This window comes from Scomber japonicus, chromosome 12, assembly GCF_027409825.1.
Source record: "Scomber japonicus isolate fScoJap1 chromosome 12, fScoJap1.pri, whole genome shotgun sequence".
In the NCBI taxonomy this organism is placed as follows: Eukaryota; Metazoa; Chordata; class Actinopteri; order Scombriformes; family Scombridae; genus Scomber; species Scomber japonicus.
The window spans coordinates 24234309-24247355 of NC_070589.1; the positions used below are offsets into that span (position 1 = coordinate 24234309).

At 43.5% G+C, this 13047-nt stretch overlaps 1 protein-coding gene across 1 annotated transcript; it reads right to left on the minus strand.

The window, feature by feature from the left end:
* On the minus strand, positions 1-13047 carry zzz3 (zinc finger, ZZ-type containing 3). The gene is made up of 11 exons (XM_053329919.1): positions 11191-13047; positions 8351-8489; positions 7272-7419; positions 7041-7153; positions 6321-6392; positions 5418-5519; positions 4953-5048; positions 4654-4803; positions 3140-3274; positions 2390-2490; positions 1-1737 (listed from the first exon to the last, which is right to left on the minus strand). The coding sequence occupies exons 1-11, from the start codon at positions 12984-12986 to the stop codon at positions 1593-1595; spliced, it is 2997 nt and encodes a 998-aa protein (XP_053185894.1). The 5' UTR covers positions 12987-13047; the 3' UTR covers positions 1-1592.

The following is a 13047-nucleotide window of genomic DNA, read 5'->3' on the forward strand; positions in this document are numbered from 1 at the left end:
TTATCTTTTTTTTTTACATAAGAACAGACTGTTATACACAGATATTGAAGCAGGGAAAAGGGGGTGAGGGAAGGAGACAAAAACCATACAAAATGGTGTCTACTCAAGCACAACAAAATCTATGTGTATAAAATTGTGTGGGTTGTTCCACTGTGGAGGCACCAACCACTACCTCAATTCACTTTTTAAATAGATTAATAAAAATACAATCTTTTAAATGGACCTTTAAAGTGGACTGCAAAATTAAAGAAGATCTAGAGGCATGATGACTGATCAGTAATGTAGGACAATGTGGGTCGATGGTGCCACGCAGGAGGGGAGAAGTTGTGGCCGAGTTCAGAGGAGGAATCACACCCCCCCCCAAAAAAAAAAACTATTTCTTTTTTTGTTTTTTTAAAAATGGCACACAGCAACTAGCGCTGGCTACTTTTCACCATATACTTGTACACTCAACATGATCAATAACGGCACACATTGGGGGGAGGAGAAAAAAAACAACTCAAAAACACAATATTGTGTATTTTTCCATTCGTTCTCATTCGCCTGCCTTCAAAAACATTTGCTCTCCATGCTGTAGTGCTTGTTAGACATGTTTTAGTGGAGAGAGCAAAAAGGGAAAGGAAAAAAACATGAAAGTGTGCGTCTCTGTGTGTGTGTGTGTGTGTGTCTGTGTGTATGTGTGTGTGTTTGAAAGGTGAGGGGTTGAGAGCAGCGTTATGTGACAGTGGTGGGGATGGCTCCATGCTGAAACATGGCGCACAATCCGTTGAACACATACAGGTCTGTCTGAAAAACGTCATCTGGATCAGCAGAACTTCCTACAGTCTGCAACCGGAGGGAGGAAAAAAAAACAACAAAAAAAAAAAAAACACACCGGCCTCAGCATCAAGTTCCACACCGCCTATCTTCTCTCGCAGCAGCCCCAGCTCCCGCTGAGGACGTACGGCTCATAAATACTCAATCTACAGATACCTAGCTAGAACATTTTTTCACTCTTGCATAACACGGAGAGACCACATACACACATACAAACCACCTATGTGTATCTCAGTTGATGACTTCACAGTCCACTATGACACACTGGTCAACCACATTATCTCCATTAGGTGGCGCTTCACCAGACTGATCATCAGTTCTCCAGTTTCAAAGCAGCACAGGGAGGTAACTGGAGGTTGATGGGGGGGTAAGAGGGGAACAGGGACAGCCCTCCTGGAGTCACAGAGCTCGGGAATGTCGGTGTGCCTTCTGGTTTGTTTGTTTCTTTGTTTTTCTTTGTTTTTAAAAATAGTGTATCGTTTCAAATCACAGATCCGTTGATTAACCTGGCTGAGGTGGAGCGGGGGCCACCTTGTTCTGAGGAACCAACATGGCCGCCCTTTTTGCTCAAGTCAGGGAGGCCAGTTTACCAACAGCCCCCCTCCACCAGCAGCACTGTGGTCTGCTCTGAGGCCCCCGGCTGTCTGCCTGCCTGCTGGCCTTCCTGCCTGGCGGCGGGTTAAGCGGTTATCTTGGACTTGGAGGATGGAGCCATGCACAGAGTGGCCTGTGGGATATGTGGAGAGAGCCTGGAGCTAGGGGCGCCTGGGACCCTGTCATCTATTGGCTGGGAAGTAGTTCGGGTCCAGGTAGTTGTAGCCTGCGGTCTGTGGCAGGCAGTAGTCCCTGTCCAGGAAGGTTTCTGGCTGGTACACTGGTTCCAGGTGGTGGTTAGGCTTGTGGGTCTCTGTCTTGAACAAGCTGGTAGAAAACAAAAAAAAGAAGCCGTCACTGAGTGATGCCAAAAAAAAAGTTTTGGCAGCGTGATGATTCTTTAGTTAAGGATTGATCATAAATCTCAGAACGGAGCAGAGCTGTGACTCTTGACACTGAAGTCAGTTTGAGTACTGATAGATAAATGTCTATATTTTTTCTTTCTTTTTAAAAAGCCAAACCTTTTAACAGCTCATTGACACATAAACTGAACAAAGGCTAAAACGTAAATACACTTAAAGTAAACCAAAAAAAAGCCCAAAACTATATCATAATATTGATACATTTTGTTAGGATATTTTATATCTTCCCTGGAAAAGATGTTAAAAAACTGTTTATGCGCAAATTATTCAGAAAGGAATGTAAGTTTTTGGTTAATCAAGTCAATGAAACACATTAAATAAAATGTCCATTAACACCTTGATCCATATTACCATACCACAGTCATGCCTTTCATTTACCACAGTGCCCATAGATAATAAAGGGCAGCTACCACAGAATAAACGCTACAGAAAAACTTGAAATGGTTTACAAATTAATAAATTCATATACAATAATATATATATAATGATCAGTTTGGTTGTCCCTAAGCAGCTGTATGTAGTGTTTTAGCTCTCATGACAGAGGTGGAGTGTCTCACCAGTCGGAACAGTTGGAGCAGAAATCAACGGAGCTGTCCTGCGGACAATCCTGACAGTGCCACCGCACTCCCTGGATAGGCTCCATGCCGCAGACGTCACACTGTGTACAAAACATGGAAGCACAAAATAAACCTCAGAATACACTAATGCAAAATCAACATCCAACAACTATTAAAAACACTGATAAACGTCGTTGTTCCTGAATGGATTAACACACTCCACACTGTTTATCAACACTAAAAAACAAAAATGAAATGCTACACTGTTTACTATGCTGATATTACAAATCTCAAATCAAGGAACAACTTCAGTAATATGTTGGTTCTAATTTAAAATCTTAAAGAACATGAAAGAAACACAAACATCAGTTATTACTTCGTCAAGCTTAAACACAGGAGAAAATACACTGAAAGAGCCAGAGCTGAAATGTTTGTGCATTTTCCCCTGTGATCAAATTAGATGAAGGAAACTAAATAAAAGGAAAAATATAAACAGATTTGGTATGAAAAAACTTTTTTGTGATTTGAACTTTGACCCCAGCCCCCCCTTTTGATTTTTGGTTGAGCATGATGTTCTTTACTTTTACTTTGTCAATTTAAAATCTTTGTTGTTAAAATCAATACATAGCATGCAACTAGGTCAGAGTTTGTACTTGGTGATCAGTGTACAATCTATCACTCTCCTCATAATGTAGTTTTAATATCCTACAAGCAGATGAATGAGGCTATAAGCCAACGCAGAAGCTTCACCTTGTATCCTAAATGCCGCACCCCGACCTTATCCTCCTGGATCTCCTGGAGCTTCTGTTTTTTCAGCCGCTTCAGCTCCAAAAGCTCTTTGTACTCTGGCAAATTTCTAAACTCTACAGGTATACCCTCGTCATCCTGAGTGTGCAGGAAGGCAAACACACACACACACACACACACACACACACACACACACACACACACAGAAAAAGACAAAGACAAAGAGGAGATGAGTGATAGGCATCAGGACACCTGCAGAGACAATATCTCGACACGTCTCCAAGGATCCAATCTGGCAGGAATATTCATCTACAGACAAATTTGCATTCATTATTGATCAGGTTAATTTTAGATGAAGAAGAGAAAATTATCAATAAACATCATTCTCGGTTTTCTTCTGTTTGGACAGCAGTGTTGTTGTTGGCAGATTGTCTTTCGGCTACAAGTACAAACCTCTGTGTCCTTCAAAAAAGAAACAGACTCTGTTAACTCAATGCAGAGGTGAAAAAGAAGCATAAAGGTGCGTCTTAATTTTCAGAAAAATAAATCAGACTTCTGGGGTTTTGACTGGAAAATGGCTTTGTGAGAATCTTGCTTAGCTGCATTTGGCCTCAGCGGAATTGAATTCTATCCAGCAAACGCGACCAAAGTAAAAGGACAACGTGATGAAGTGCTGAATTATTGTGGCCCACGCTGGCAACACCGTTATGACTTTACTTTATACCGGCGGTGTCAGAGGTTTTGTTAACGTGCTGGTGGAGCTGGGAGCCTGTGTTCTCAGCAGGGCACGGCAACCCGGTTTTACTTAAAGGTTACTGTCATCAAAGAGAGAGAGAAAGAAAATGTCAGTGCCTGGATAACAGCGAGCGTCTGCTCTGATTTAACTGCTCTCAACGGTACACACTGCCCTGATTGGAGTGGGGGGAAAAAAAGGCAGACACACATGATCAAGGAGCAAAAGCTTCATTTCATCCAAAGGTGTTAAAGTGGAGTTAAGAAAGAGAAAGAGGGAGAGGGAGAGGGAGAGAGAGAGAGAGAGAGAGAGAGATACAGCCTGTCACAGGAAAGGAGATGTAAGTGATAAAGCAGGGAGCACAGACGCAGTTGTTTCGCCATGTCTGAAACATATTCAAATGAACCAGTCGGGTATAAAAAAAAAATACAAAAAATGTTCCAAATGCACCAAAAATCCAGCTTTCACCAATTTACATCTTACTGGTCACTGATTACAGGAAGAGGAAGAGAATTTAAAAATGTGATCGGTGAGAGAGAAGGAAGAGATGCAAGTTTGTGATTAGCTTAATTCAGCTGCAAAGTGCCACAGTCTGGTTGATGATCAGTGACACGGAAAAGTAAAAGAGGGGAGAAGATCAGTAATAATCTCCCAGGCCAGATAAATGGGAGCTTAATTGTGCAAAAATAAGTGAAAATTATTTTTTTAAAATGCACTGTGGCTTTCAGTAATTACTCCACAGAGAGAAACAGAGAAATACACAAAGAGAGAACTGAGAACTGACCGAATCGTCAGCAGAAGGGTCCTGCATGCTGCCGTAATACGTGGACCGTTCGTCGTCTTCGTCCATGAAGACCGGAGGCTCATAGGAGGTCAGGAAAGTGGACGGCCGGTACAGGTGCTTGTTAAGGTGATGCTGCCTCTTACTGGATGCCTGAGGAACAAACAGGTATGGTTACAAGAGCATTTCATGAAGGTTGAATTGATTTTTCCTCATAAAAATCAATGCAATGAGAACTGTAACTACGTTCAAATTAGTAATTCAGTGTAATTACAGGCTTTAGTAAACAAGATGAGAGTTACCTTTTTAGTGTACATGCAGAGGTTGGGTGTTCTTCCAGGCACAGGGATACCAGCTTTTGTCAGTTTGATGAAGTACTTCTGAACCCTACTGGCAACCTGGAATAGTTTAACAGGAAAATGTCTCTGTTAATGATTTCTACAAATTGAGGAACAGCCACTTTAAGTAAGTGAGGTCACACATATGTATCATCCAGGTTCTTGCAGTGGGTTTAGTGAGTCAGTGTGTACACTCGCCGATTTTACAGTCTGTTTCCATAGTGAAGACAGTTAGATTCATCAAACACACGACAGTTGTTCAACTGGTTCACAGACAACTAAAAAATATGTTGTTTGGCAGGAAACAGTCAACGTTAGCCGAGTCAGTTGTCAGCTGCAATTTCCCGTTGTGATTTTTTAAACTTTTATTGATATATGCATCACACAAAAATAAGGTTTTCTAGTTAGCTCTGATTTTTTCTTTGTCACCTGTTTGGCTGTTCGATTGCCCAGCTCATCAGCAATCTTCTGCCATCGTCTGGTCTCCACTTCCTCTGGAGGGAACTTCACAAGAAGCTGCTCCAGTTTTTTCTATAGAAAAAAAAACCTCTTTCAACTTTTCAAGGACAAATGTAGATTTCTTTACTGCATAACTGATCAAACTAAACATTGGTACATTAGTGTTTAATGTATCGACTACGCTTTTATGACAAACCTAATATCCACCACACAAAAAAAGCCTTTGGAGCAGGTTGGTAACACATTGGTTATACATTTTAATGCATGCAAAAATATATGTAAAATGAATCTGAGTATCTAGTATGTCTACTGAATACATTTACACTAAACTTGAAACTATTTAAATGTATCTATACCGATTAGACCTGAAACATTTAGTTTATTACTTGATTTGTCAATTGGTATTTTCATAATCAATCATTTCTTTCTTTCTTTTCTTTTCTTTTACCTAATATTGTTGTTGTGTTGCTGTTAATGTTTCTTGACACCATTATAAATGAGGATTCCTCCTCATTGGTCTTTTGAGGTAAAATAAAAAGGTTAATAAATATATAAATAAATTTAAGTCATTTTTTCAGCAAAAATGCAGAAAATGCACTTGTTCCAGCTCCTCAGATGTGACTGTTTGTAAGATTTCTTAGTCTAGGATGGTAAATTGAATATTTTTGGGGTTTTGGACTGCTCATCAGACAAAGCAGGCAAATCAAACATGTCAGCTTGGAATCTGGCAAATTGTAATGCAGCTTTTCACTGTTATCCACCATATTTTAGACCAATCAATCAATAGCTTACTCCATAGTGAAAGTGTTATCAGTGTTCCTGCACATTCATGGTTATTCATCTGGCTGATTTCAAGTGCAACATCTTACTGACCTGTTCCTCCACAGTCCACAGCTGGTTAAATGTGTCAGGCTTATTTGGGTGACAAATCCTCCCCCTGATCATCTGTCAAGAAAACACCAGTGACAGGCATGTTAAAAAGACTGACATGGCAAAAAATAACAGGCGCTCCATCATTTTGTAGAGATCTGTACAGATTAACTGGTTGGCACACTGAATCCTTCAATTTGACAGAGAAAGCCCGGCTGTCAAATGTGACTAAAGATGTGTCACTGGGAAGACGCAGGAAGTAAGCGACTCTTTGACTCAGTTTAGTCAGAAAATGCAAATGGGCTTGTACAATATAAACAGAGAGCAACATAAATAATCAAGGAGTTGTTGGCTCGGTGTTAAATGCACAGACACGTACATATAACTGGCAGAATGAGACATAATCAGAGGTGTGAGAGAGGCAGCTCCTCATGTTTCCATAGATACGGTCTTTAGCTCTCATATGTGCTGCATTCTTAACTATGTCAAGAAGTGAGAATGGGGGAGGTGAGGAGGACTGGAGGAGGGCAGGCTGAGGAAAATGGTAATAACCTGATGATTTGTAGGGCAACCTGCAGGAAAGCGGTGACTCACCCGCTACAGTTAGGAGAGGATGTAGCTGCATCTGAACTAATGATATCCTGGGAGACGATCACAGCTGTGATGACAGCACCGGCTTGTGTGTGCTGTACAGATTATTTTAGAGAGGAAGCTGAGGCGTACCTGCGTTTGCCTGCCGTTCTCTGGGCCGTCACTAGTGGGCAGAGAAGAGTACATGGTGGAGGATTCGCCTTCCTTCTTGGGCTCCACAGGACTTTTTGGTCGAAGTGGTAAACCTGAAGGAGGGAGATGAGCAGAATTTGTATTTTTAAAGACTGTAAAATGGCTGAAGAGTCTTTTCTATGTTCTACAAGATAAAACATAATTCCTCTAAATCTTTGAATTTATACATGCCTTGGTCAAAAATCAGCTTAAGCCGCCTGGTTTTGCGTTTTTTGTCGCAGAACTCTCTCTCAAAATCACCGAGGCCTGAGGTGTACTGCTCCCACGCAATGTCAGGGACCTGGACGACTCGCTGAGGGCACGGCAAGCCCAGATTCACCTGAGAACAAGCAGAATAAGCGATCAATCTTTTCTTAATCTGCAAGTGAATTTATGAACTATTCATTTAACTTCAACAAGGCCATAGAAGAGACATTAGATGAGAAACCAACAGACAGAGTCAGACATGCTTTTACATTTTGGGGACATGGTCTACTTTTGTAATGCTGATACTTAATGATGTGATCACTTTGTAATCTGTGCTTCCATAACCCTGCTTTTAAGTCCAGTCTTGAATAATTTAATCGAGCAAAAATTGTGAAGATTTTTTTTACAGCTTTGTCCTTCTTAACCTTTCACAAAGAGGGGGCTTTTTAGTGATTCCAATTCAAGACATGGGATTGATAGTTATGTGCTTTTAATACTGAGCTGAGACAAATGTTTCACCACATCATTTCACAACAATTTCAGTTTTGCATGCATAATTTAATTCTCCATGTATATAAAATAGGATATGCCCATAAGTAATACCAATTTTATATGGGTGCTTGATTCAGGCTTCTTCAACAGATATTCTAATTTTATTTAGTGGCCACAGTTACCTGATTGCATTTATTTGCAAGTAGAAACGGTGGATATTGTGCACATCCAACCGTAGACGTGTGCAGGTGCAGGGCAAAGAGTTGCAGTGTCATACAGTGGAAAAGGAATAGAAGTCTGCCAATTGAATTTTACAGGCTTCCAAATATTTATTAAAGCAACATCTAAACCAGTAAAGTAACCCTCAGGCAAAAACAAAAAGTCAGATCTAAAGCAGCATGTCTCAGAGAGGACTTGATGCACAGTTAACTTTAAAACCTGCACATTGTATTCGCACGGTTTCAAGCAACTCATTCAATGAAGGGATTAAAACTTCCATGAAATACATTTTTCTGCCGTGCACTGTTGGGCTTTGAGCATGTCAGTCTATCAAAGACTTTTTTTTGTTTTACCCTTTTCTGCAGCTGCTCCACAAAGTTGATGGGATCGGAGAGCGCCTCTCTCTGGTGACACCCCAGAGTCTCCAAGTCCAGGACGGCCTGTGTGCGCTGGGCCTCCAGGACTCCGATGGTCTGCAGCAACCTCTGATAACTGAGGGGAGCAAAGTTAGACATGAGTGGAAGGAAGGGACCGCTTACATTATTTAACCTCACGCTTGCAATGCTGCAGTGCATCAAACTTTTAGACCCCAGACCATGAATAATTCATCCATGGTGCTGAGAAACTAAATACAAGGCATTCTCCTGTGTTTCTATCAAATCTGCAAATAATGTTTAATGAAGTATAATAAAAAAGTGTGTGATTCTAGTAATTCTTGACACTGACTGGAAATTATGTCTTGTCCAACAGCCACTTTGGCAGATACCTCGCACATTTAAAGTTCCTTTCCTAGTCTGGCCATCGAGAACAAATTAAGTTGATAAGAGGAAAATACATTAAAACACTGATCTGATTTATAGATGTGCACATTACTGAGATTTCATAGCAAATATCAAAACCTTTGCATGTCAAAAAATTGGGTTTTGCTGTGCTTGAGGAGCCTTCCGAGCTGGAGACGTCTGACCTTTTTACTCAGAGCCTCTGGGGGCAACAAGCGAGCTGCAAACTGAGCTGTCAATGACTAAGTGTGGTACTGACTCAGAGGCTTTGCAGTGTGAGCGGAGTTGAAGGAATCCACAGGAATGTGACAGCATCCTACATGACTATAAACCTAATGCAGGTGCTCAGTGAAGCAGAGTGGATCAATCTCTCCTAACAGGACATGAATGAAAATCAATACACAGGACACAATTTATTCACACTAGCTGCCGGTGGTTTGAAAATCCTACAAGCAAAACATTCAGACTAGTCGACTGTGCTTAACCTCATATACCTTCATTTGTTACAGAATAAAAGCTGCATATATTTCTCTGCAACAGTGACGCCCAAAAAACATACTACAGCATAATTATCCTGTACTGCTGATTGGAGTGTGAGATCTCTGAAAAAGAAAGCAAGCAAACATGTTGACTTCCTCAGATGAACAGATGATCTGTGCATTAATCTGTTTTGGGGGATGAGGAGGACTTGGCTCTGCTTCTCGACACTTTGGACTCGCTCCAGGTGTCCAGGGACAAGCCGGGTGTACCATTACAAAAACCGGTGCCAAATGAAAAGCTGTCCAGGACAATAGTGTTGTGAACTCAGTGCCTTATAATCAAGGATTGGGGCTTGAAAACATAAAGAGATATGGGCAGAGGCGACAGTCTCAAAATCCATAAAGCTGTAAGATGCATATACAAGATATTCTATATAAACATCAATTATGTCAGTGTCAATTTTCCATATTAAACATCTCTAAAACGCTTAGTCATGCTTCCCAAAAACTGACTCCTCGCCACATTGATCTGAGCCTTCAAAGATTCCTCCGACTCAGCACAACCGAACCTTGGCATGTCACTGAAACTTGATCGAATTACAGTGCAATACGAGAGCGGTGAAATCTTATTCTGAAAGCCATTAGCCAAATTTGAAACATTCACCAATACTAGTGACAAAGACAAAAGGGGGACCTCAGCTGATGATGTCTCTAAGCCCCTGAAGTCCCGCCGCACCCCCTCCTTCTTATGAAGACACATCGAGAAACAGCTGACCTGCCACAGTGCGGTTAGCAGAGCCTGACTGAGCGCAGCGTGGGACCTGTCCAACAACATGAACATCCCCTCCTGCAAGACGACTGAGACCAAAACTAAGAACACAGTTCAACACTGAGAAATCATTTTCCTCTAAAAAAAGAACCTCCCCCCTACTTAGCAAACACAATCAGCTTTGTAAGTTTTTTAACATCCAATCTCCCTTTGGAAATCTGACAATTGGCAGCTAATTCACACAATCACAGCAGTGGGTTGAAGGTGGAAATTAAATGCTGGAAAAACACATAAAAACGTACAGATGAAGACAGGAGCTCTACTGAGATGCTGACCAATATATTCACATAATAACTGACAAATGACTCTGAAAATAACTAAGATAATGAAAACCCCACAGATAAGTTTACATGCCAATTCAATGTCTCCTACCATCTGTTCTTGGAATTAAGGGGTGGGAGGGTCTGCTGACTAAAAAAGCTACTAACGATTATTCATAATGGTCCCCCCCCCCCCCCCCCATACATTACACAGAAACTCCTGTAGCTCTGTGGTGCTATGACTACAACTTATATACTTACTTATATAAGAAAATGCAGGTCATAACCAGGATTAAGTTATTTTTCATTCATTAGCAGGATCTCAAGATAAAGCTGAGGGGCAGTGAGATATTTAAGGATGATAGGAAAGAAGGAAAATAGAGTTTTTTGTCCTTTAACTTCTACTGCATATTTCCTGTGAAATACTGAGAGGTTTCACCTCTTCACACCTTAATAGTTATTCAAATTAAAGAATCTAAGGTTTCAAGGAGAAAATGGCTCTACTACAACTACTCAACCTACTTATTCAGCCAATGAGGAGAGGGCACCATCAGAGAACCACTGATGTTTATGACCACAATAAAACTGATTCACTTATGGACTTAACCTCAAATGAAACAAACTGAAAGATTCTTGAGGTTATTACAATGTTCATACACACACACACCACATACTGGTAAATCTCTAGGTGACAAATCCTCATCAACTCAAGTGCGTGTCTGGTTTATTCCAAACCACGGACCAGAAGTAACGCAATGATCACAGAATATATTGAACGACATGTGTGAGAGCAACTTTTAACAAAAGATGAGGAGAGATCTGAATCCCCGGGGAGTTCCCACATACTCTTTGTTGTGTTTAAGAGCCAGGTGGTCGGACTCAAAGTAATACACGTCTGGCTCCTCCTCCTCCTCCTCCTCCTCAGCCGCCTGGCTGCGTGTCAGCTCCTTGCTGCTCTCGGCCTCCTTGCCTTCCACAGGCCCACCGTCCTCACCACCTGCCCTGTCTCCAGGATCCATAGACGCTGGCTCCTCATTGGAGGGGCCCAAAGAGTCTGAGGGAGCAGGTTCCTCCATCATAGGACAGTCCTCCTCTAGCCCTGTCACCACTTCCCCCTCCTCCCTCAAGGGACCATTGTCTCTAGGAGGAGAGCTGGGCTTTGAGGAGGAAGCTTTGCCACCAGTGGCAGCCCTCCTGGGTGAAGTCCGCAGGGTGTATCTGTGTTCATAGAGCTCTGTGAAAGAAGGGGGCGTGCTGGATATTGAGGGGTTACACCCTGGCTCTGTAGGGGAGGGGGTTGGTGCTAGTGGGGGTGTAGTTTCTCCTGAGTTGCTGTTGTTGATTGGACTACTGTTCGTGTTGTTGTTGTTGGTGGTGGTGGAGGAGGAGGTGGAGGCAGCAGCTTCCTGCACCGGTGTCACCGGCCGGCCGTTGGTGTCACTCTCGATCTCCGTCACCTGCTCCTCGTGGGCCAGACACAAGGGGTCCCCCACCACATCAACCTCCACCTCCTCCACCTCCTGCTCCTTGGCCATGACCAACTCGGGGACAGGATCCTCTGGAGCAGCCTCTAATGTCGGAGCAGGTGAGGCTGACGGTTCCCCTGAGCCAGTCACCTCCATCTGCACAAGGCCAGAGTTTCTACAAGGCACGGCGGGGTCAGGGGAAGAGGGAGCCCCCGTCTGACTACCGTTGAGCAGCGACGGGCAGTTGGTGGCAGAGGTGGGATTTGCACTAGGCTCTTCAGTAAGTGTGCTAGCTTCCTCTGCTTTATTCTCTCTGAGTCCATTCGAGGCCTTGTGGGCATTCGGGGGCTGAGCTGCCCCGTCACACTCCACATGACCATCCTCTGCCTCGCCCCCCGTCGGCTCACCTTCCTCTTTACTGAGGACCGGTGAGGCGGGAGCCGCGTTAGCAGAATTTTGGCTGGAAAGTTCTTCACAACTGTTGTCCTTGCTAGGCTCCGGGACAGAGACTGGACTTTCAGATTTCAGGAGCTCGGGGTCCTCCTCGTGTCCCTGAGACTCTCCAGAGCGGGAGCATCGCTTGGCCCTTTTAATTTGAGGAGAGGCATCCTGTGCCCCCTTCCCTCTTTCACAGTTCTCGGACTTCTCAGGACTATTGTCTTTTTCCAAACAGGCCACGCCCCGCTTCCTGGAGCTGGTCCAATGCTCTGCCTCAGTCGGAGAAGCATTCGAGTCAGTTAGCTTTCCCTGCAGCGAGGCCTGCTGCTGGCCGTCCTGCTGAGTGTCCTGCTTTGTATCATGCTTGGCGTCCTGTTTAGCATCTTGCTTCGACTCCTGTTTGGCGTCCTGCCTCGACTCCTGCTTGGCGTCCTGTTTAGCGTCTTGCTTCGACTCCTGCTTGTCGTCCGGCTTTGAATCCTGCTTGGCGTCCTGTTTAGCGTCCTGCTTCGACTCTTGCTTGGCGTCCTGCTTCGACTCCTGCTTGGCGTCCTGCTTCGAGTCCTGCTTGGCGTCCTGCTTCTTCTTGGGCGAGCGGGCCCTGGGTAGCGGAGACACAGCGGTCTCCTCTGGCTGGGCGATGCTGCGGTTCCTGAGGGTTCGACCACAAAACTTCTCATCCAATCCATTGAGCCCCACTGATGACCTTGTGACGCGCGAGGAACGGGACGCGGCCATACTACGGCGGGTGCCTACAGTCTCCTCATCCTGGTGCTCTCTCCTCTGCAGCAGAACGTGG

Coding starts and splice junctions, on each gene's coding strand:
- zzz3 (XM_053329919.1), bottom strand. CDS start 12,986: ATGGCCGCGTCCCGTTCCTCGCGCGTCACAAGGTCATCAGTGGGGCTC. Junction 8,490..11,190: donor GCTCTTAAACACAACAAAGA/GTATGTGGGAAC, acceptor TGCTCCCCTCAG/TTATCAGAGGTTGCTGCAGA. Junction 5,049..5,417: donor GCAATCGAACAGCCAAACAG/GTGACAAAGAAA, acceptor AAACTATTCCAG/GTTGCCAGTAGGGTTCAGAA.